This window comes from Neoarius graeffei, chromosome 12, assembly GCF_027579695.1.
Source record: "Neoarius graeffei isolate fNeoGra1 chromosome 12, fNeoGra1.pri, whole genome shotgun sequence".
NCBI lineage: Eukaryota > Metazoa > Chordata > Actinopteri > Siluriformes > Ariidae > Neoarius > Neoarius graeffei.
The window spans coordinates 18,698,724-18,720,041 of NC_083580.1; the positions used below are offsets into that span (position 1 = coordinate 18,698,724).

Consider the following 21,318-nt stretch of genomic DNA (forward strand, 5'->3'; position numbering starts at 1 on the left):
TATAAAAAGAGCATCTTGGAGTGGCAGCGGCTCTCAGAAATAAAGATGGGAAGAGGATCACCAATCCCCCTAATTCTGCGCCGACAAATAGTGGAGCAATATCAGAAAGGAGTTCGACAGTGTAAAACTGCAAAGAGTTTGAACATATCATCATCTACAGTGTATAATATCATCAAAAGATTCAGAGAATCATGAAGAATCTCTGTGCGTAAAGGTCAAGGCCAGAAAACCATACTGGGTGCCCGTGATCTTCAGGCCCTTAGACGGCACTGCATCACATACAGGCATGCTTATGTATTGGAAATCACAAACTGGGCTCAGGAATATTTCCAGAGAACATTATCTATGAACACAAGTCACCGTGCCATCCGCCGTTGCCAGCTAAAACTCTATAGTTCAAAGAAGAAGCCGTATCTAAACATGATCCAGAAGCGCAGACGTCTTCTCTGGGCCAAGGCTCATTTGAAATGGACTGTGGCAAAGTGGAAAACTGTTCTGTGGTCAGACGAATCAAAATTTGAAGTTCTTTATGGAAATCAGGGACGCCGTGTTATTCAGACTAAAGAGGAGAAGGACGACCCAAGTTGTTATCAGCGCTCAGTTCAGAAGCCTGCATCTCTGATGATATGGGGTTGCATTAGTGCGTGTGGCATGGGCAGCTTACACATCTGGAAAGACACCGTCAATGCTGAAAGGTATATCCAGGTTCTAGAGCAATATATGCTCCCATCCAGACGACGTCTCTTTCAGGGAAGACCTTGCATTTTCCAACATGACAATGCCAAACCACATACTGCATCAATTACAGCATCATGGCTGCGTAGAAGAAGGGTCTGGGTACTGAACTGGCCAGCCTGCAGTCCAGATCTTTCACCCATAGAAAACATTTGGCGCATCATAAAACAGAAGATACGACAAAAAAGACCTAAGACAGTTGAGCAACTAGAATCCTACATTAGACAAGAATGGGTTAACATTCCTATCCCTAAACTTGAGCAACTTGTCACCTCAGTCCCCAGACGTTTACAGACTGTTGTAAAGAGAAAAGGGGATGTCTCACAGTGGTAAACATGGTCTTGTCCCAACTTTTTTGAGATGTGTTGTTGTCATGAAATTTAAAATCACCTAATTTTTCTCTTTAAATGATACATTTTCTCAGTTTAAACATTTGATATGTCATCTATGTTCTATTCTGAATAAAATATAGAATTTTGTAACTTCCACATCATTGCATTCCGTTTTTATTTACAATTTGTACTTTGTCCCAACTTTTTTGGAATCGGGGTTGTATTTTGGGATTGCTCTGTGATACAGACATATTGGAAAGACATTAAAGAAGAATTGGACAACATTTTCAGAATGGATATCCCTCTGGACCCCTTAATTTTCTTATTGGAGAAAATGCCGGAAGACTTGCTTTCTAAGGACCAATCTTACATGTTACATATTCTATTAATGATTGCAAGAAAAATAATCACTATTAATTGGATGCAGCCTAGTACCCCTACAAAAGCCCAGTGGATACAAAAAAATCAAACAGGTCTATATCATGGAAAATATTACTGCTATTTTACAGTTGAAATTACCACTGTTCATAAGAAGATGGACCCCTGTCATTCTAGGCCTTAATTTAGAATAATACTTAAAACTTACTGTGCGATATGCGATGGTTTATCTACTCTGATTCTATGTAACCAATATGTGTTGAATAAAGTTCAATCACAAGGTGACCCTTTTTTTTAAATTTAATTTAATTTTTTTTTACAACTCCGATTCCAAAAAAGTTGGGACAAAGTACAAATTGTAAATAAAAACGGAATGCAATAATTTACAAATCTCAAAAACTGATATGGTATTCATAATAGACCATAGACAACATATCAAATGTTGAAAGTGAGACATTTTGAAATTTCATGCCAAATATTGGCTCATTTGAAATTTCATGACAGCAACACATCTCAAAAAAGTTGGGACAGGGGCAATAAGAGGCTGGAAAAGTTACAGGTACAAAAAAGGAACAGCTGGAGGACCAAACTGCAACTCATTAGGTCAATTGGCAATAGGTCATTAACATGACTGGGCATAAAAAGGGCATCATGGAGTGGCAGCGGCTCTCAGAAGTAAAGCTGGGAAGAGGATCACCAATCCCCCTAATTCTGCGCCGACAAATAGTGGAGCAATATCAGAAAGGAGTTCGACAGTGTAAAACTGCAAAGAGTTTGAACATATCATCATCTACAGTGCATAAAATCATCAAAAGATTCAGAGAATCATGAAGAATCTCTGTGCGTAAGGCTCAAGGCCGGAAAACCATACTGGGTGCCCGTGATCTTCGGGCCCTTAGACGGCACTGCATCACATACAGGCATGCTTCTGTATTGGAAATCACAAAATGGGCTCAGGAATATTTCCAGAGAACATTATCTGTAAACACAAGTCACCGTGCCATCCGCCGTTGCCAGCTAAAACTCTATAGTTCAAAGAAGAAGCCGTATCTAAACATGATCCAGAAGCGCAGACATCTTCTCTGGGCCAAGGCTCATTTGAAATGGACTGTGGCAAAGTGGAAAACTGTTCTGTGGTCAGACGAATCAAAATTTGAAGTTCTTTATGGAAATCAGGGACGCCGTGTCATTCGGACTAAAGAGGAGAAGGACGACCCAAGTTGTTATCAGCGCTCAGTTCAGAAGCCTGCATCTCTGATGGTATGGGGTTGCATTAGTACGTGTGGCATGGGCAGCTTACACATCTGGAAAGACACCATCAATGCTGAAAGGTATATCCAGGTTCTGGAGCAGGGGTGGGCAAACTTTTTGGCTCAGGGGCCACATTGACTTTTGAAATTTGCCAGGCGGGCTGGGCCAGCACCAAATTCATACATATCGAACATAAACCAGAAAAGCTTTAGTGTTATTGTAAGGCCTTCACTGACAGAGACCCAAATGCAGATCAGATTGTCATTTATTTTAGTTCTCAGTCAACAAAGGCAAAGCAGAAAAATGTTTGCAGTTCAATAGATTGGCACTGGATCCATCCAGAAAAGTAACACACACACATACACACACACACACACGTGACAGTAAGAAAAGTAGCACACTTAATTCTTAAATTATATCTTTGAGCTGCCAGGATGAGTAGGATGCCAGTGTATTTGTATATTTGTATCATTTTATACATACAACTAAATTGCATATCATTAAATTGAACTAAATTACATATCAGTACATATCATTTTTGTACATTTCACTGAACTCATAGATTTACACCTGAGTGTTTTTTTTAACCATCCACTTCCAGCCTGCCAGTCCAACCAACCACCATTAGTAGGAGAGGTACCACACCATGCCAACATGTTTGCAGTTCAATGGTTTGGCACTGGATCCATCCAGCCCACAAAATCAAACAAAACAGCTCAAGAAAGCAAAAAACTCCAAACTGGTTTTCAGGTTCAAAGTCACTCACTAATATTTCCAGTCCTCAAAAAATCAAAACACAGGTTCCAAACAGGTTTTCATATTCCAAAAGGCCACTCATAGATCAGAATAACCTCCACAGGCAAAAGTCCAGGAACAGATATAAGCAGAAGCAAGGTCAGCTGCTCATAATAGACAGGGACATAAATGAGGGGCGGAGCAGACACCCAAAAGCACATGGTATACTTAAGCCTAGGTCACAACCGGACGTACGATTTTTTGGGCGTGCGATTTTTTTTGTTCGTGGAGAAAGACGCGCGTTGGCTGTAAGTTTGTCTTGCAACCTGAAAAAAAACGTAAGCGCCCATAGAGTTTGTTTGACATGACAAAGAACCTCTGCAGCCGGTCTGCGGCCAGTCTACGGCTCGAAAATCAGCACGTCACACACGCGCCCTCCGTACGTTTCTTGCGTTTTTTGCACGTAGACCGGCCGTAGGAGCACGTACGGCCGGTTGTGACCTAGACTTTAAAAACAAACACCAGCACTACAGCAGCCACCCACGACAACCAAAATTACTAAGAGTTATACTTTTTATATTATTATGTCTGTAAACATGTGACTACCATCTTATTACAGCTCCAACATAGTTTTAAAAAGAGAAAGTGTTAATACTCACATTCACTCAGCAACCGCTGAGCTGTATTCGTCCGTGCTTGCGCTGACTGGTTGTTAGCATAATTAGCATGCTCGGAGGAAAAGTGCCATTTGATGTTATATTCCTTCAAAACTGCAACGGTTTCTTTGCAAATAAGGCATACAGCCTTTGATCGGACTTCAGCAAAAAAAATACTTAGTTGTCCATTCTTTATTGAACACCCTGCACTCACTGTCCACTTTTCTTTTTTTAGGACCACTCATTGTCAGGTTTTATCCTGTGTTCTCGAGATCATCAGTGGTACGGGCGCCAGAATGACTTCCATGGCACGCGCTGCACCACTCTGCAAATGTAATCTCGCATGAATACGACTGACTGGAAAGACGGATCTCTAGAACACCTGTCTACGTGATAACACTGAAGCTTATAGTTTATAGATCTGCTCAATCGCGTTTATATGATTGTCTTCTGCGGGCCGGATTAAAAACGCCAACGGGCCGGATGTGGCCCGCGGGCCGTAGTTTGCCCACCTCAGTTCTAGAGCAACATATGCTCCCATCCAGACGACGTCTCTTTCAGGGAAGACCTTGCATTTTCCAACATGACAATGCCAAACCACATACTGCATCAATTACAGCATCATGGCTGCGTAGAAGAAGGGTCCGGGTACTGAACTGGCCAGCCTGCAGTCCAGATCTTTCACCCATAGAAAACATTTGGCGCATCATAAAACGGAAGATACGACAAAAAAGACCTAAGACAGTTGAGCAACTAGAATCCTACATTAGACAAGAATGGGTTAACATTCCTATCCCTAAACTTGAGCAACTTGTCTCCTCAGTCCCCAGACGTTTACAGACTGTTGTAAAGAGAAAAGGGGATGTCTCACAGTGGTAAACATGGCCTTGTCCCAACTTTTTTGAGATGTGTTGCTGTCATGAAATTTAAAATCACCTAATTTTTCTCTTTAAATGATACATTTTCTCAGTTTAAACATTTGATATGTCATCTATGTTCTATTCTGAATAAAATATGGAATTTTTAAACTTTGCATTCCGTTTTTATTTACAATTTGTACTTTGTCCCAACTTTTTTGGAATCGGGGTTGTATAACCTCTTCATTTGGGCAATAAAGTTAAAAAAAAAAAAGTGATGGGTTTTGCAGTTCTGAGTAAGCCAAATAAGGAAAATCCCGGAAAGCGGAGGCAATCGGTGACGTCAGGGCCAGGCTAATTTGCATTGGTTTTGGTGCGAATGGGCGGTACCAACCTACAGTACAAAGGGATGGCGCCGGGATGAAGGGACTCAGTGGGATTTAATAAGGGAAAACAAAGGCGCACAGCGGGCTGTTTATTCACACTACTCTCTCCTTTTCTTCCTTGTAAATAGTCAAAGGACTTCCATCATAACTTGGGGGGCACAGCCAGGGCCGTAACTACCATTGAGGACACCGAGGTCATGTCCTCGGCATTTTTTTCCCACGGTTTTTTTTTTTTCACTCAGAAATGTGAAATTAATATATGATGAAAATCGTTCTGACTTTGATCGGTGGAAAATTCTAAATTCAGCTTGCATCCCCCTGTTCTCATTTGTTTGTCTAAAAATAAAGTCCACATAATCATTTTTAAACGAAGCTGAAATATCCGGCATTGGAAACATTTCATATTAGGCAGCCTCGCGATAGTCAGCTAAGCACCGCGGGATATACAAGAGCTGAGAAGTGTTCTCATCAAGGTCCGACTCCGCAGCCAGTCAGTTTGTCAATTAGTCGTGGAATCTGAAAATTGACATAAGATGAAGAAGGCTACTACACTAAAACAAACCAAACTCAGCTTTGGAAAGTCAGCAAGTGAGAGAAAAAGAAAGAGGGAAGAAGGGGAGTTAATTTTGCCAGTCACTGACAGTTATGTGCCGGAATGCTTATGATCATTAACAGTGCAATTTTAATTAGCATTTCAAGCAACAACAGTCGAAGCCACTTAGCTAGATGGGATTTTCGTTTTCCAGGCGGCACAAACTCTTTTATTCTCTCTCGTCTCGATTTGATTTGGTGCGTTTCAGATCAGAAAAGGCTGGACAGTCGTGACCTGTTGTTTATGAAGTTATTGGGTGCTGACGAGACTTGAGCTATTTTGCTAACTTACCAGACTATAGGCTAACGTGAACCCAAGACACTATTGTTTTGATCATTGGTTGTATTTTCGAACGGAAATGAAAACGGGTAGCAAACTTATGTTCACATTTTATTTACAACATGATGTACCACCTCTGACTGCTTTCTGTCAATCATGACCAGCCCAGCCGCGTTCACAGCTCCTCCTCCAATCACCAGCTGGAGATGAGCCTCCTCTCGGGAAGTCTTGTCCCGCCCCTCTTATTGACTCCCATCTCCAGTGAGGCTCAGTCTCCGAATGTAGCGTTTTAGTCAGTTTTGTCCAATAACCGTCTAGTATTTTGCTATTGAAAAGGGCATATATTTTTTAAAAAGCAATTGAAGTCCATTCAGGCTCGGCTAGATTGCGTTGTCACTCTCACTCACTCACTCACTCACTCACTCTTACACACTCACACTCCATCACTCACTCAAACTCTCACTCACTCACTCACTCACAAACTCTCACTCACTCTCACACACTCACACTCCATCACTCACTCAAACTCTCACTCACTCACTCACTCACTCTCACACACTCACACTCCATCACTCACTCAAACTCTCACTCTCACACACTCACACTCCATCACTCACTCAAACTCTCACTCACTCACTCACTCTCACACACTCACACGCCATCACTCACTCAAACTCTCACTCACTCACTCTCACACACTCACACTCCATCACTCACTCAAACTCTCACTCTCACACACTCACACGCCATCACTCACTCAAACTCTCACTCTCACACTCACACTCCATCACTCACTCAAACTCTCACTCACTCACTCTCACACACTCTCTCACTCACTCACTCTCACACACTCTCTCTCTCACTCACTCACCCACACTCACTCACTCACTCACGCACACACATACACACAAAATACTTTTGTGATCGTGCAGTTTTGAAATTGTTAAAATAAACATGTTCACCTATGTACATGTTCATCTTGTTGGGCTTGTGATTTTGACTCGTTTCCAAAATGTATGAAAAGTCACCATATTAGGACATTTTTTTTGGCAAATAAGATGTATCGCAATGTTTGACCTCGGTATTTGAAAAATCCTGGTTACGGCCCTGGGCACAGCCCCCCCCCCCCCCCCCCCCCCCGCCGCCCCCAACATATTTTTTTTGGGGGGGCGCCCCCCCTCTGCCGCCCCTACCGTTAGTTATTGATATCTTACTTCCGGATCTGACACGCCCCCTTATACTCGATATGCACTTTGGATCCTCGGCTTCAGACAGCCCATCACCACCGAAGGGCATCGACTGAATCTGATCACCACATGATTTGTTCAGAAAAGCGCCAAGCATAATGTTTATTTTGTTAATCAAAGGATAAGATTCAGTGTTAGCAAGTAGTACAACAACTTCAGCCAGTGTGGATAAAAAGAAAACTAGCAGGGAATCGTTTGGAAGCCAAAAGAATCGGCTCTTCTTGACTCACTGAAAAGAACCGGAATTCCCAACAGTATCATACGGTGTGACGCTGAGGCGAGGTCTTAGCGAAAGAAAAAATAAGACCAGAAAGTAATAACCTGCTGAACAGCTGTGATGTCAGTGTTTTCAAAAACGGTGAAAAGTTTTACAGTTTTTCCACCGTCAGAAGGTGGTTTCTAAAAGCTCCGTTTTCGAGTGGATGGGAGGAGAAAAAGTGCGTTTCTAGAAACATCTATATACGTTTGGACGAGTCCTTCGACAAAAACAACAACAACAACAAATTACGTTTTGAAATGAGTTGTTATATCGTTATGTGCTAGAGAAGATGTCAATAATGTAGGTTTTAACTCACCTTTTTGACTTCCTGCTGTGTTAAGACATCCATACTTACTTCTTAGAGAGAGAGAGAGAATGTACACCAGTTTAATGAGCCTTTTCCAGATACTGACAAATCTAAGGTGGCAAATGATCAAATATTGCAGTCTAAAAGGACAAAATGCAACTGACTTGCATTACAATTGTTTCCCAAGATTAAAGGAATAAAAATATGACTTGTTGTTCTTCAATAAATGACCATTTGTTTATGTTTGTTAGAAATTGTTGTGATTGATCTGTTATACAAGAGGAGGCCCAATCACAGCCCCCACCTACGAGCCCAAGGCCCACCCCACGTCTGGGGGGGACCTATCACAAGATCAGATCCACTCCAAATAAGTTTCAAAACTATTTAATGTTATGACCTTTCCCATGAAATAAGCTTAAGTTTATTAAAACTTAATAATAATTATTAATAACAGTTTATACTGTTTATATTGTCTGTTGAGTGTTTAGTCTGTGTGTAGTTCTTATCTAGTGTTTACACTGTTTATATTGTCTGAGTGTTTAGTCTACCCGTATGTCTTGTTCTTTGTTTATACTGTTTACTTATACTGTTTATATTGTTTGTCTGAGTGTTTAGTCTATGTCTAGTTCCTATCTAGTGTTTATACTGTTTATATTGTTGTTGTTTTTTTTTAATTATTCTATTTTTATTTATTGCATTGCCTGTTTGCACCGTGGGTCAGAGAGGACTGAAATTTCATCTGTGCTGTATGTCGAGCATGTATAGCATATTTGACAATAAACTTGACTTGATAATACATTATAATCCTGTTATAATCCATTCCACTCTTCTCTCCCCAAGAGATAGCATGCTATCATGTCTTTGCCCAATAAGTTTATACAGTGAGTGAATGTGTGTGTGTGTGTGTGGTGGTGGTGGGGGATACAGCACATTTTTCTATTCAACATACAACCCCGAATCAGGAAAAGTTGGGACGGTAAATTGAAATTAAACTGAAAACAATGACTTGCAAATAATTTTTGACCTGTATTGCACTCAAAACAATACAGCAGCACATTATTTGATGCTTTACCTCATGATTTTTTTAAAAAAATAAACACATCAGTTTTGATTCTTGCAACACATTTTTAAAAAATGGAGAAAGTAAAGCATTTACCACTTTATAATGTTACCATTCCTTCTCACAACACTCAAAAGATGTTTAAGCCAGTATCTCACTGGGCTGCGACAAGTTGCGAACGTCATTCGCGAGAGAGTTTCAAAAGTGTCTTGAAACATTCGCGAGGCTTCTCAATTTCCTCGCATGAGTCACAAAGTGTCGCTCCTTCGTCGCTGAAATTTTGAACATGTTCAAAAAATTAGTGCGACAAAATTTCTCTCAAAATAGCAGCAAATGCGTTGCTGGTGTCGCAAAGCTGTCGCAAACCCTTCTCAAGTCAGTTTCCGTGAGGTGTCCTCTACTTCCCTGCCTGCCGAGGGAAAGCCGGGCTGCGACAGCCTGCGACTAGTTGGAGACTCAACAATTGTGGTAAAATATGCGAATATCAATTCAGTGTGATTCCAAGTGAATATTGTCGCTAATTCGCATATTGTTGTGTCTCCAACTAGTCGCGGGCTGTCGCAGCCCAGTGAGATACTACCCTTAGGGACTGAAGACACCAAATGTTGAAGGATTTCAGGTGTTATTTTGTCCTATTCTTCCTGTAAACAGGTTTTAAGTGTGCAACAGTATGGGATTGTTGTCATATTTTTCATTTCAAAATTCGCCACACACTCTTTACTGGGGACAGAGGAGACAAGCAACCTCTTCTTCCACAGTCACGCCTTTGTAATGTGTGCAGAATGTGGTTTTTCATTGTCTTGTTGAAATATCCCTGGAGATGATGTTGTCTTGGAGGTAGCATATGTTGCTCCAAAATCTCAATGTACTTTTCTGCATTAATGCTGCCATCACAGAAGTGTAAGTTACCTTTGCCAAGAGCACTGACACGACCCCATACCATGACATACCCTAGCTTTTGGACTTGTTGGTGGAAACAGTCTGGATGGTTCTTTTTCATCTTTGGTCCAGGGCACACAGCATCTGTTTCTTCCCAAAAAGACTAGGAATCCTGATTTATCTGATCACAATACACATTTCTACTGTTTGATGGTCCATCCCAGATGCCTTCAAGCTCAGAGAAGTTGATGGTGCTTTTGGACACAGTTAACATAAAGTTTCCTTTTTGCACAGTAAAATTTTAACTGGGATTTATAGATGTAACTCTATATTCCAGTGCTTGACAAAGGCTTGACAAAGTAATCCCGAGCCCATGTGGTTATATGAGCTATAAATGAATGACGGTTCTTGATGCAGTACCGTCTTAGGGATCGGAAATCACAGGTGCACAGCTTAGGCTCCCTTGCCCTTTACGCACCAAAATTCCTCCAGATTCCTTGAATCATTTAATGATATTATGCACTGTAGAGGATGAAATGTACAAATCCCTTCATATCTTTCTTTCAGGAACATTGTTTTTAAGCATTTCAATAATTTTCTCATGCATTTGTTGACAAACTGGAGATCCTCAGCCCATCTTTTCTCCTCAAAGACTAAGCCTTTCCAGGATACTGCTTTTGTACCAAATCATTACATTACAGGCATTTAGCAGATGCTGTTCTCCAGAGCAACGTCCAAGGAACACACACACACATACCCAGCACTTGGGGAGCAGTTGGGGGTGAGGTGCCTACTCAAGGGCATTTAAGAATCGAACCAGCAACCTTTTGGGTCCCAAGGCTGCTTCTCTAACCTTTAGACCATGACTGCCTCCATGATTACAATCATGATTACAATCACCTGTTGCCATCACCTGTTTCAAATCACATCATTATTTAATTGTTTTACCACATTACTGGCCCGAAATCTAAGATCTAACTTTGTTGAGCATGATGTTTTTTTAAAAAAAGTTGCATCAATCCCACCAATGTAGAAATCCCATCTTTCCTTGGAGACTTGCAACCATTCAATTTCCTAAAAAGCAATTTTACAAAATCACCGTCCACTTTAATAGGAATACTTGTATACCTGCTCATTTATGCAGTTGTCCAATCAGCCACTCATGTGGCAGCAGCGTAACACACTTATGACTTTAACTGTGGCATGGTTGTTGGTGCTAGATGGGCTGGTTTGAATATTTCAGAAACTGCTGATTTCCTCAGAATTTCACACACAAAAGTGTCCAGAGCTTACACATAAAAAAACAAAAGAACATCCCGTGAGCGTAGGGTCTGCAGACTGAAACACCTTGTTGATAAGAGAGATCAGAAGAGAATGAACAGACTGGTTTGAGCTGACAGGAAGTGTATAATAACTCAAATAACCACTCTTTTCAACTGGTGAGATGAAAAGCATCACAAAATGCACAACACATCCGACCTTTTAAAGGAGATAGGTTACGACAGTAGAAGACCACATCAGGTTCCACTCCTATTAGCCAAGAAGAGGAATTTGTGGATATCATGGGCACAGACTCATGGAAACTGGACAGTTGAAAACTAGAAAAATACCAGGTGATTTTTTTCTCCTAATCTTCAACCATTCAGTTTGGGTGAGTTCTCTGCATATGATAGCGTAAGATTCCTGTTCTTGGCTTACAGGACTGGAACCCTATGTGGTCTTCTGATGGTGTAGCCTATCAGCCTGTTTTGTGCATGCTGAGATGCTTTTTTGCTCACCACGGTTATAAAGAGTGATCATATAAGTTACTATATCCTTCCTGGCAGCTCAAACCAATCTGGCCATTTTCCTTTGACCTCTCTGATACAGTGCCTTGAAAAAGTATTCATACCCCTTGAACTTTTTCACATTTTTCCACCTTACAACCACGAACTTAAAAGTTTTTTATTGAGATTTTATGTGATAGACCAACACAGAGTAGCACATAATTGTGAAGTGAAACGAAAATGATAAATGGTCTTCAAAATTTTAAACAAATAAAAATCTAAAAAATGTGGTGTGCATTAGTATTCAGCCCCCTGTCCTCTGATACCTCTAAATACAATCCAGTGCAATCAATTGCCTTCAGAAGTCATCTAATTAGTTAATAGAGTCCTACTGTGTGTAATTTACTCTCAGCATAAATACACTTGTTCTGTGAAGGCCTCAGTGGTTTGTTAGAGAACACTGAAGAACAAACAGCATCATGAAGACCAAAGAACTCACCAGACAGGTCAGGGATAAATTTCTGGAGAAGTTTAAAGCAGGGTTAGGTTATAAAAAATATCCCAAGCTCTGAACATCTCAAGAAGCACTGTTCAATCCATCATTCAAAAATGGAAAAAGTATGGCACAACTGCAAACCTACCAAGGCATGGCCGTCCACCTAAACTGACAGAGCGAGCAAGGAGAGCACTGGTCAGAGAAGCAGCCAAGAGGCCCATGATCACTCTGGAGGAGCTGCAGAAATCCACAGCTCAGGTGGGAGAATCTGTGCACAGGACAACTATAAGTCGTACACTCCACAAATCTGGCCTTTTTGGAAGAGTGGCAAGAAGAAAGCCATTGTTGAAAGACAGGCATAAGAAGCCATGTAGGGGACACAGCAAACATGTGGAAGAAGGTGCTTTGGTCAGATGAGACCAAAGTTGAACTTTTTGGCCTAAATGCAAAGCGCTATGTGTGGCAGAAAACTAACATTGCTCATCACCCTGCACACACCATCCCCACTGTGAAACATAGTGGTGGCAGCATCATGCTATGAGGATGCTTTTCTTCAGCAGGGACAGGGAAGCTGGTCAGAGTTGATGGGAAGATGGATGGAGCTAAATACAGGGCAATCCTGGAAGAAAACCTGTTGGAGGCTGCAAAAGACTTGAGACTGGGAAGGAGATTCACCTTCCAGCAAGACAATGACCCTAAACATACAGCCAGAGCTACAATGGAATGGTTTAGATCAAAGAATATTCATGTGTTAGAATGGCCCAGTCAAAGTCCAGACCTAAATCCCATTGAGCATGTGTGGCAAGACTTGAAAATTGCTGTTCACAGACGCTCTCTATCCAATCTGGCTGAGCTTGAGCTATTTTGCAAAGAAGAATGGGCAAAAACTTCAGTGTCTAGATGTGCAAAGCTGGTAGAGACATACCACAAAAGACTTGCAGCTGTAATTGCAGCAAAAGGTGGCTCTACAGAGTATTGACGCAGGGGGGCTGAATACTAATGCAAACCACATTTTTCAGATTTTTATTTGTTTAAAATTTTGAAGACCATTTATCATTTTCGTTTCACTTCACAATTATGTGCTACTCTGTGTTGGTCTATCACATAAAATCTCAATAAAAAACTTTTAAGTTCGTGGTTGTAAGGTGGAAAAATGTGAAAAAGTTCAAGGGGTATGAATACTTTTTCAAGGCACTGTAAATAAGGCATTTCCACCAAGAACTTTTGCTTACTCAGTCTTTCTTGTTTTCTGCACCATTCTGTGTAAACTCGAGAGATTGTTGTGTGTGAAATTCCTGGGAGATGAACATTTTCTGAAATACTCAAATTAGCCCATATGGTAACAACATCCATGCCAAGATCAAAGTCACAGAGATCAAACATTTTCTTCATTCTGATGTTTGATGTGAACATTCCCTGAAGCTCTTGATCTGTATCTGCATGATTTTATGCATTCTGCTGTTTCCATATGATTGGCTGATTAGATAACTGCATAAATTTGCAGATGACACAGCCATCGTTGGGTGTATCAGTGACGACAGAGAGGAGGAGTATAGGAGCCTGGTGAGGGACTTTGCTGTGTGGTGCAACAGGAACCATCTGCAGCTCAACACCTTGAAGACCAAGGAGCTGGTCATTGACTTTGGGAGGTCCAGACCAAGGTCACGACCAGTTCTGATCGAGGGAGTCAAGGTGGAGGCTGTGGATTCCTACAAGTACCTCGGGCTGTGGCTGGACAGCAAGCTGGACTGGACTTGCAACACCAATCACTTGTACAGGAAGGGACAGAGCAGGCTATTGAGGTATTTCACCTGATGTCACAGGGTCACGTGACGCCCCGGTATCCGCCATTTTGAAGGTCAAGCTAGCTAATGTCAACAACATAGTAGCTAGTATGTTACTGTAGCAATGTTTACGTTCAGTCATTTGGATGACTGTTAAAACCTTTCAGTCTCAAGTTTTTCCTTTACTGTATTTACTAGTTTACTGTAATTATGATCCGGCAGCTATTTACACTGGATCCAGTGTAAATAGCTGCCGGAGCGCGCTCCGGCTTGCTCCCCCTCAAATTAAGCAGCACGCTCCGGCTTGCTCCCGGAGTGCTCCGGCCGAGGTTCTGGAGCACGCTCCGGCTTGCTCCCCCTCAAATTAAGCAGCGCGCTCCGGCTTGCTCCCGGAGTGCTCCGGCCGAGGTTCCGGAGCGCGCTCCGGCTTGCTCCCCCTCAAATTAAGCAGCGCACTCCAGGAGCAAGCCGGAGCGCGCTCCAGAACCTCGGCCGGAGCACTCCGGGAGCAAGCCGGAGCGCGCTGCTTAATTTGAGGGGGAGCAAGCCGGAGCGCTCTCCGGCAGCTATTTACACTGGATCCAGTGTAAATAGCTGCCGGATCATAATTACAGTAAACTAGTAAATACAGTAAAGGAAAAACTTGAGACTGAAAGGTTTTAACACTCATCCAAATGACTGAACGTAAACATTGCTACAGTAACATACTAGCTACTATGTTGTTGACATTAGCTAGTGCTAACAGCTAGCTGCTAGTACACTGCTACAACACAGACACCGACCCTAATAATACAGTTCTTGGTCATTGCCTGGTAACAGCAAATTTATAACGGGCCATGTCTCAACAGACTAAGAAGTTATTTCATCTCATCTCATCCCTCATTCTCATTATCTCTAGCCGCTTTATCCTTCTACAGGGTCGCAGGCAAGCTGGAGCCTATCCCAGCTGACTACGGGCGAAAGGCGGGGTACACCCTGGACAAGTCGCCAGGTCATCACAGGGCTGACACATAGACACAGACAACCATTCACACTCACATTCACACCTACGGTCAATTTAGAGTCACCAGTTAGCCTAACCTGCATGTCTTTGGACTGTGGGGGAAACCGGAGCACCCGGAGGAAACCCACGCGGACACGGGGAGAACATGCAAACTCCACACAGAAAGGCCCTCGCCAGCCCCGGGGCTCGAACCCAGGACCTTCTTGCTGTGAGGCGACAGCGCTAACCACTACACCACCGTGCCGCCCACGAAGTTATTTCAATGACATTTAATAACATTTTGTTTATCCTGAGGACCGAAAGTAAGTGAAAATGTGAACAAACCTTAGCTGTAATAAGATGGCGACCACCGGCTCCAGGGACGACCCACTGATGTAGGCATGTTACCCAGCCTGACACAAAATATTTGTAGGCATCCAAACTCTTATACGCTTTCAGATCAATACCTGTGTATGGCGATGGGTTTTTAACAACACAGGTATACAGATCATGTGGGCCAAAGTCAGGTAAAGACGAGGGCTTCGTGTACTTCCGTACATCAGTGAACAGTCCTGGTGGAAGCAGGTAAACATCGTTCTCTAAGCCTGCTAACCTCAATTTTTGCAAATACCTCTCCCTCTGCTCGCCCTGTAAATGCCCTACGTCGCTGGATAGTGAAGGTGTTTTCTGCATCTTGCTCCTTTTTCTTTTATGTTTTTCGTTTGTCGCCTTCCTCACATTCAAACTGATTCGAGCCGTGACGTCCAAAATGGCAGCCTAACGATGCATCACATGACCTGGTCACGTGGGTGAAAAACCTCAATACTTCCTTAGGAGGCTGCGGTCCTTTAACATCTGCAGGAAACTCCTGTGGATGTTCTATCAGTCTGTGGTCGCCAGTGTCCTGTTTTACACTGTGGTGTGCTGGGGGGGCAGCACATCCAAGAAGGACACATCCAGGCTGGACAAACTGATCAGGTGGGCCAGCTCTGTGGTCGGCATGAAGCTGGACTCTCTGATGACGGTGGCAGAGAAGAGGACTATGGACAAACTATTGAACATCATGGACAATGCCAGTCACCCTCTGCACACCGTCATCAGCAACCAGAAGAGCCTATTCAGTGACAGAATGCTCCCCCCTTCCTCTCTTCCCCATATCTTATTCTTTTATATTTGTATATGTAAATACTTAATTTATTTTAATTTATCTAGAAGTTTTCTCTATTTCTTTTCTCTGTTTATCTGTAATGATGCTGCTGGAATCTTAATTTCCCTGAGGGAACCCTCCCAAAGGGATCAATAAAGTTTTATCTAATCTAATCTAATCTAATCTAATCTAATCTAATCTAATCTAATCTAATCTAAATGAGCAGGTATACAGGTGTTCCTATTAAAGTGGACAGTGAGTGTATGTCACAATGTCAGCAGGGGTGTGGTCAAGCGTTGGTTTGTGAATGGAGGGCAGGGCCGGGGAAGGTGAGTGGTAAAATGAACGCACCTGATGTCAGTTGATGTTGTGTGTGTGTGTGTGTCTCTCAACAGTGATGATAGATCAGTAAAAAGGAGGGGGAGAGTGAAGAGGAGGCGGTCTCCCAACCAGAGTATGTGTGTGTCTGTGTGTGTCCGTGTGTGATGCAAGAAATAACATTCAGCTGAAAAGCAATGTAGACAATAAAAAGGACTCTGTTGAATATCATTTCCCGCCTGTCCGCGCTTCAGTGTTCCACCCACCCCAGGGACATACTATACTGGTGCCAAAAGCCAGGAATACTGAAGGAAACCACCCATGGAGTCTTCCCCATTCAAAGACCTCATTCATGCCCTCGCTGCCGCCCAGCAAAGTCAACATCAAGCGCCGATCGCCCTGCACAAGGAACAGGAGCAGTGCTTCGAGGCCTTGCTGCAGGCCCTGCAAGAAGATTGCCAGGTGTTCCGGCACCTGGTCGCATCAGCAGCATTCCAGGTTGTTACATCCACAAACCTCCCCCACATTGCCCTCACAAAGATGGGGCCTCATGATGACCCGGAGGCCTTCCTCATGCTCTTTGAGCAAGCTGTGAAGGTGTAGGGGTGGCTGGCCGCGCAATGAGCGGCTCATCTCCTGCTACTCCTGACTGGGGAAACCCAGCTCGCTGCCCAACAGCTCCCCATCAACAGTCGGCTCAACTATGCTGATCTGAAGTGAGTCATCCTGCAGCGTGTCGGCCACATCCCAGAACAACACCATCAATGCTTCTGCACGCTGACTCTGGAGGAGATCGGCCAGCTATTCATGTTCAGCCAACAGCTCTGGACACCTGCCGGCAGTGGCTGAGGGCAGAAGACTGTGATGCCGAGGGGATCATCGACATGGTGGTGCTGGAGTAGTTCACTGTGCAGCTGCCAGAAAGGACAGCTGAGTGGGTCTGGTGCCACTGCCCAGTGTCACTGGATTGTGCAATCGAGTTGGCGGAGGACCATCTGGTGGCAGTTCCAGTGGCAGGCAGACATCCTGCTTCTCTCTCTTTCTCTCTCTCTCTTCTCCCTCCTTCACTTCCCGTCCCCACCCCATCCCCACACCACAGAAACGGGGACTGACACCCCCCCATAGCCGACTTGCTGAGCCCGTGGTGTCCTCTCCATCCCTCCCCTTATGTGTCTGTGTCTCCCCCCCCAGGTGAGTGAACCCTGGATTGCTGATGCAGAGGTGAAGCCTGGGCCAGTTTGCTGGCGCTGCAGGGAACCTGGGCATTTCCAGGACCAGTGCCAAGCGATAGAAGTGGGGGCTGTGGTTTGCATCCCCAAAACGCAAGAGACCGCCCTCTGTCAGGCCAGAGCATATCGCACACTGGTGAGTATTCAAGGGGGTACATATTACACGTTGGTGGATTCCAGCTGTAATCAGACCTCAAGCCACCATAGCCTGGTTCAGGGTGAGGCATTAGGGGGACTTTTGGTGAAGGCCTTATGTGTGCACAGGGTGTTCATGAATATCCACTAGTGTCCGTTCGCATCCAATTTTGCAGAGTAAAACATAGTGTCGAACAGAGGTGGACAGTAACAAATTACATTTACTTGAGTATTGTACTTAAGTACACTTTTTGAGTATCTGTACTTGACTTGAGTATTATTTATTTGGCAATGTATGACCTTAACTTCACTACATTTGAAAGAAGATATACTTTTTACTACACTACTGTAGGTGTAATTAATGATTTTGTGTATTTAAGATTGGATAAGTGATCACTCTTTAATAATTACATGAAATCAGTCTCATTAAATTTGAAGGTTAATAGTTAAAATGAATCAATCCCAGTGAATCGTTTAATTTGACTCATTTGAATTGAATCATACCATAGAATCAGTCTCATTGAATTGGTTGAAGTGAATCATTCAGTGAATCGAGTCAGTGAATCAAATCAGTGAATCATTTGGTGAATCATTTAGTGAATCATTCAATGAAACATTTAGTGAATCATTTAAAGAATCAAGTGAAGAATCGTTTAAAATTTGATAATTCAAATTTATCACTTACCAAACTGCATCTAATTAATTATTCATACACCTTAGGAGTTCTTTGACAATGTGGGCGACTTCAAGTATTTAGAACAACAGACAATGACACGATTTCAATAATAATGGAGTTTACTATAAAAAAGATAATAAAAATTTTAATAAAAAGAAAAGGAAAAATTTGAACAATCTAATAGCAGCAGAATTAAAATCTTCTGTAAACAAAGTGTGTGTGTGTGTGTGTGTGTGTGTGTGTGTGTGTGTGTGTGTGTGTGAGAGAGAAAAGAGAGAGAGAGAGAGAGACCTTGGCTCTCTCTCGAAGTTGGAATGTGTCCGTACCAGGACGTGCTATCTGCAATCTTGGAGGAGGGGAATCCTCAAAGTTTAGTGAGCACGTGTGTGTGTAAGCAGTTTTAGCTTGTGAGCTAACTGAACAAAAGAATTTCTAACTAGCCATGTGCTTCCAGGCCTAGTGTGTAAAAGCTGAAGGCTTTAATTAAAATTAAACATTCAAACAGTCATCTGTAGTTTATATGGCTTTAAATGTAAACAGGAGAATTACTATCAAGGTTGAATTAAACTCAGGACTTATGACGTTTATCTAATACTGAGATACAGGACCACGTGTTCAAAACTTAGTGTGTGGAGGCAGGGCCCACATCTGCTCCTTGGAGAACAAAGGAGCTGGCTCTGCTTTGCTATCTAAGGTGGGGTTTACATTAGACTGTATCAGCGGGTCATCAGATTAACGTTTTTAAAACGATTAACATGCACACAGCAACGCCAATACACGGATACGCTCGGCTCCGCAGGCATCCTGCGCTCCAAATTACTCTGCCCTGAACAGCAGTGCCCTCTGGAGGGTGCGCACTCCGGCCCTGCACAGCTCACAGAGCGCGCAAGTGAAGTGCACGAGCAGTAATTCGGGACTGAGCCGCTGTGTGTGTGATCCCAGTGCATATCGGGTATGCGTGTCACTTACCACTTGCAAGTGGAAGGATGGCAAGCCTAAAGACAATCATAACTACACAATGGGCAGTATTTGCATCAGTATTTGCAGTATTTTCATACTTTTATACTCTTTAATGAAAGGTGATACAAGGCGGAAGTCCGCGCCGTTTTTCAGCAGTCACGTCACATGACCAACGCCAGCGAATCAGGAAGGTGGATGTCACAGTGACGTTGTCCAATGACGACGCCAGCTAGAGCTCAGCACAGCGTATCCGCGTATCTCAATGTTTACACAGCACCGGACCAGACACGATCTGGATTGAATACGTGGACGCTGGCGGATTCCCGTTTCCCGGCGTTTCCAGGCGTTTTAATGTAAACGGACAGTGCATCCGCGAAGAAAACAAGACAGATACGGTCTAATGTAAACTTGGCCTAAAACACGTGTGAGGCCCAGTGGAAGGAAAACCTTTCCAGCCAGCCAACTCTCTTAACTTCCTAGTATTACCCGAGTTACTGAAATCTTAATGAGATCAGGATATGAGTGAGTAATGAATTTAGGATGTTAAAAGGAGAGAGAGAGAGAGAGAGAGAGAGAGCATGCAACTTATGGATTAACCAATTTTTAAATCAACAAACAAATGATAGAGAACCAAGATTCAGTGTATACACTTCATTTAACTTCATACAACTTCACTTCTTACTAATTCCTAAGGCTTAAACTTCTGTTTGCCCAATGCCTTTTCTTACTGCAGAGGAAGTTTGTCTTCTGTCTGAAGTTGGAGGCTCGAGGAAGTTGCGCGCGCTTCCTGAGGTCAGAAGTCTTCGGTGAAGGAGAGAGAAGTTCTGAAGCTTTCTTTGGTGATCTTCGTAGTTGATAAGAAAGTCTTTGTTCAACACCGTGCATGGATTTAAAAGAAAGAAAAGAGAAGAGCTCTTTAGAAAACTGCCTTTGCTTGCAGCCGCGTACGCGTTTAAAAGACAAGTAATACTTGCAAACCGGTTAATAACTCGCTTGAGTTGATGATCGCGTGTTTCCGATATCTACTTTGATCAGGAGCAGATTAAAGAAGGAAACGCGCTGTTTAGACGTCTGATGATGAGTTCTCTTTTTAGGTCAGTCTCGGTTAGAGTCCGACGCGAAAGAGCAAAGATGGCTGTGTTCCAAGTCCTTTTGTTGAAACCTGAGGAATGTGTACATCAGGGGTCTTCAATCCTATCCACAAAGGGCCAGTGTGGCTGCAGGCTTTCATTCCAACCAAGCAGGAGCTACACCTGATTTCACTTGTTTAATCATTTCACCCTTGTCTCCAGTCAACAATCAAGTGAGCCTCCAATTTGGCTGTAATGAAAGCCTGCAGCTATACCGGCCCTTTGCGGATAGGATTGAAGACCCCTGGTGTACGTGATCCCGCCCAGGCGTGACGTAGTCAACGCGGAAGTTGCCTGGGAGTTGTAGTTCTGACACAAGATGGCGGCATGATACCTACACTACATTTCTATCAAGGTCCTCGTTACTCGTTACTATGAAGCAGCTTTGAAAGTGGATGTTTTTTTCTTTTCTTTTCTAAAACGTGATTGGTTTTTTTTTGCAGGTGACACTGAGACAGCCTATCAGTAATCACCAGGGTCACGTCACATCCATAGACTGCATAAAATTAAGTTCAATTATTTCTCTGCAGCATTATTTGAACACGATCAGTTGATGGCAGAATGGAAGGAAGCAGTTCTTTTGGGGAATGCACACACCCATGACCATACCTAGAACCCATGTTTCAGTTTTCTGAAAGGAATAAAGATTAATTTCATTTTAAATGTTTGCTTTGTTTGCTTAAAACGGAGCACATCACGGCCTACAAAAACTTGCCGTCCAACCTGAGGAAGCATATTGAGG

The 21,318-nt window shown here is 43.0% G+C and overlaps 1 protein-coding gene across 2 annotated transcripts in view; it reads right to left on the reverse strand.

The window, feature by feature from the left end:
* The window catches only part of phyhd1 (phytanoyl-CoA dioxygenase domain containing 1), a 61,073-nt gene extending 52,746 nt beyond the window's left edge, over positions 1-8,327 (reverse strand). The window contains exons 1-2 of one of the 2 annotated variants that reach the window (XM_060935613.1): positions 8,179-8,327; positions 8,024-8,064 (exon numbers count right to left, since the gene is read on the reverse strand). In XM_060935613.1, the coding sequence (XP_060791596.1) occupies positions 8,024-8,056 (33 nt within the window). In that variant the 5' untranslated portion in view covers positions 8,057-8,064; positions 8,179-8,327. Of the gene's footprint in view, positions 1-8,023 lie in introns of both variants that reach the window. The other variant, XM_060935611.1, reaches the window with a different exon arrangement.
* Positions 8,328-21,318: the final 12,991 nt, after the last annotated feature.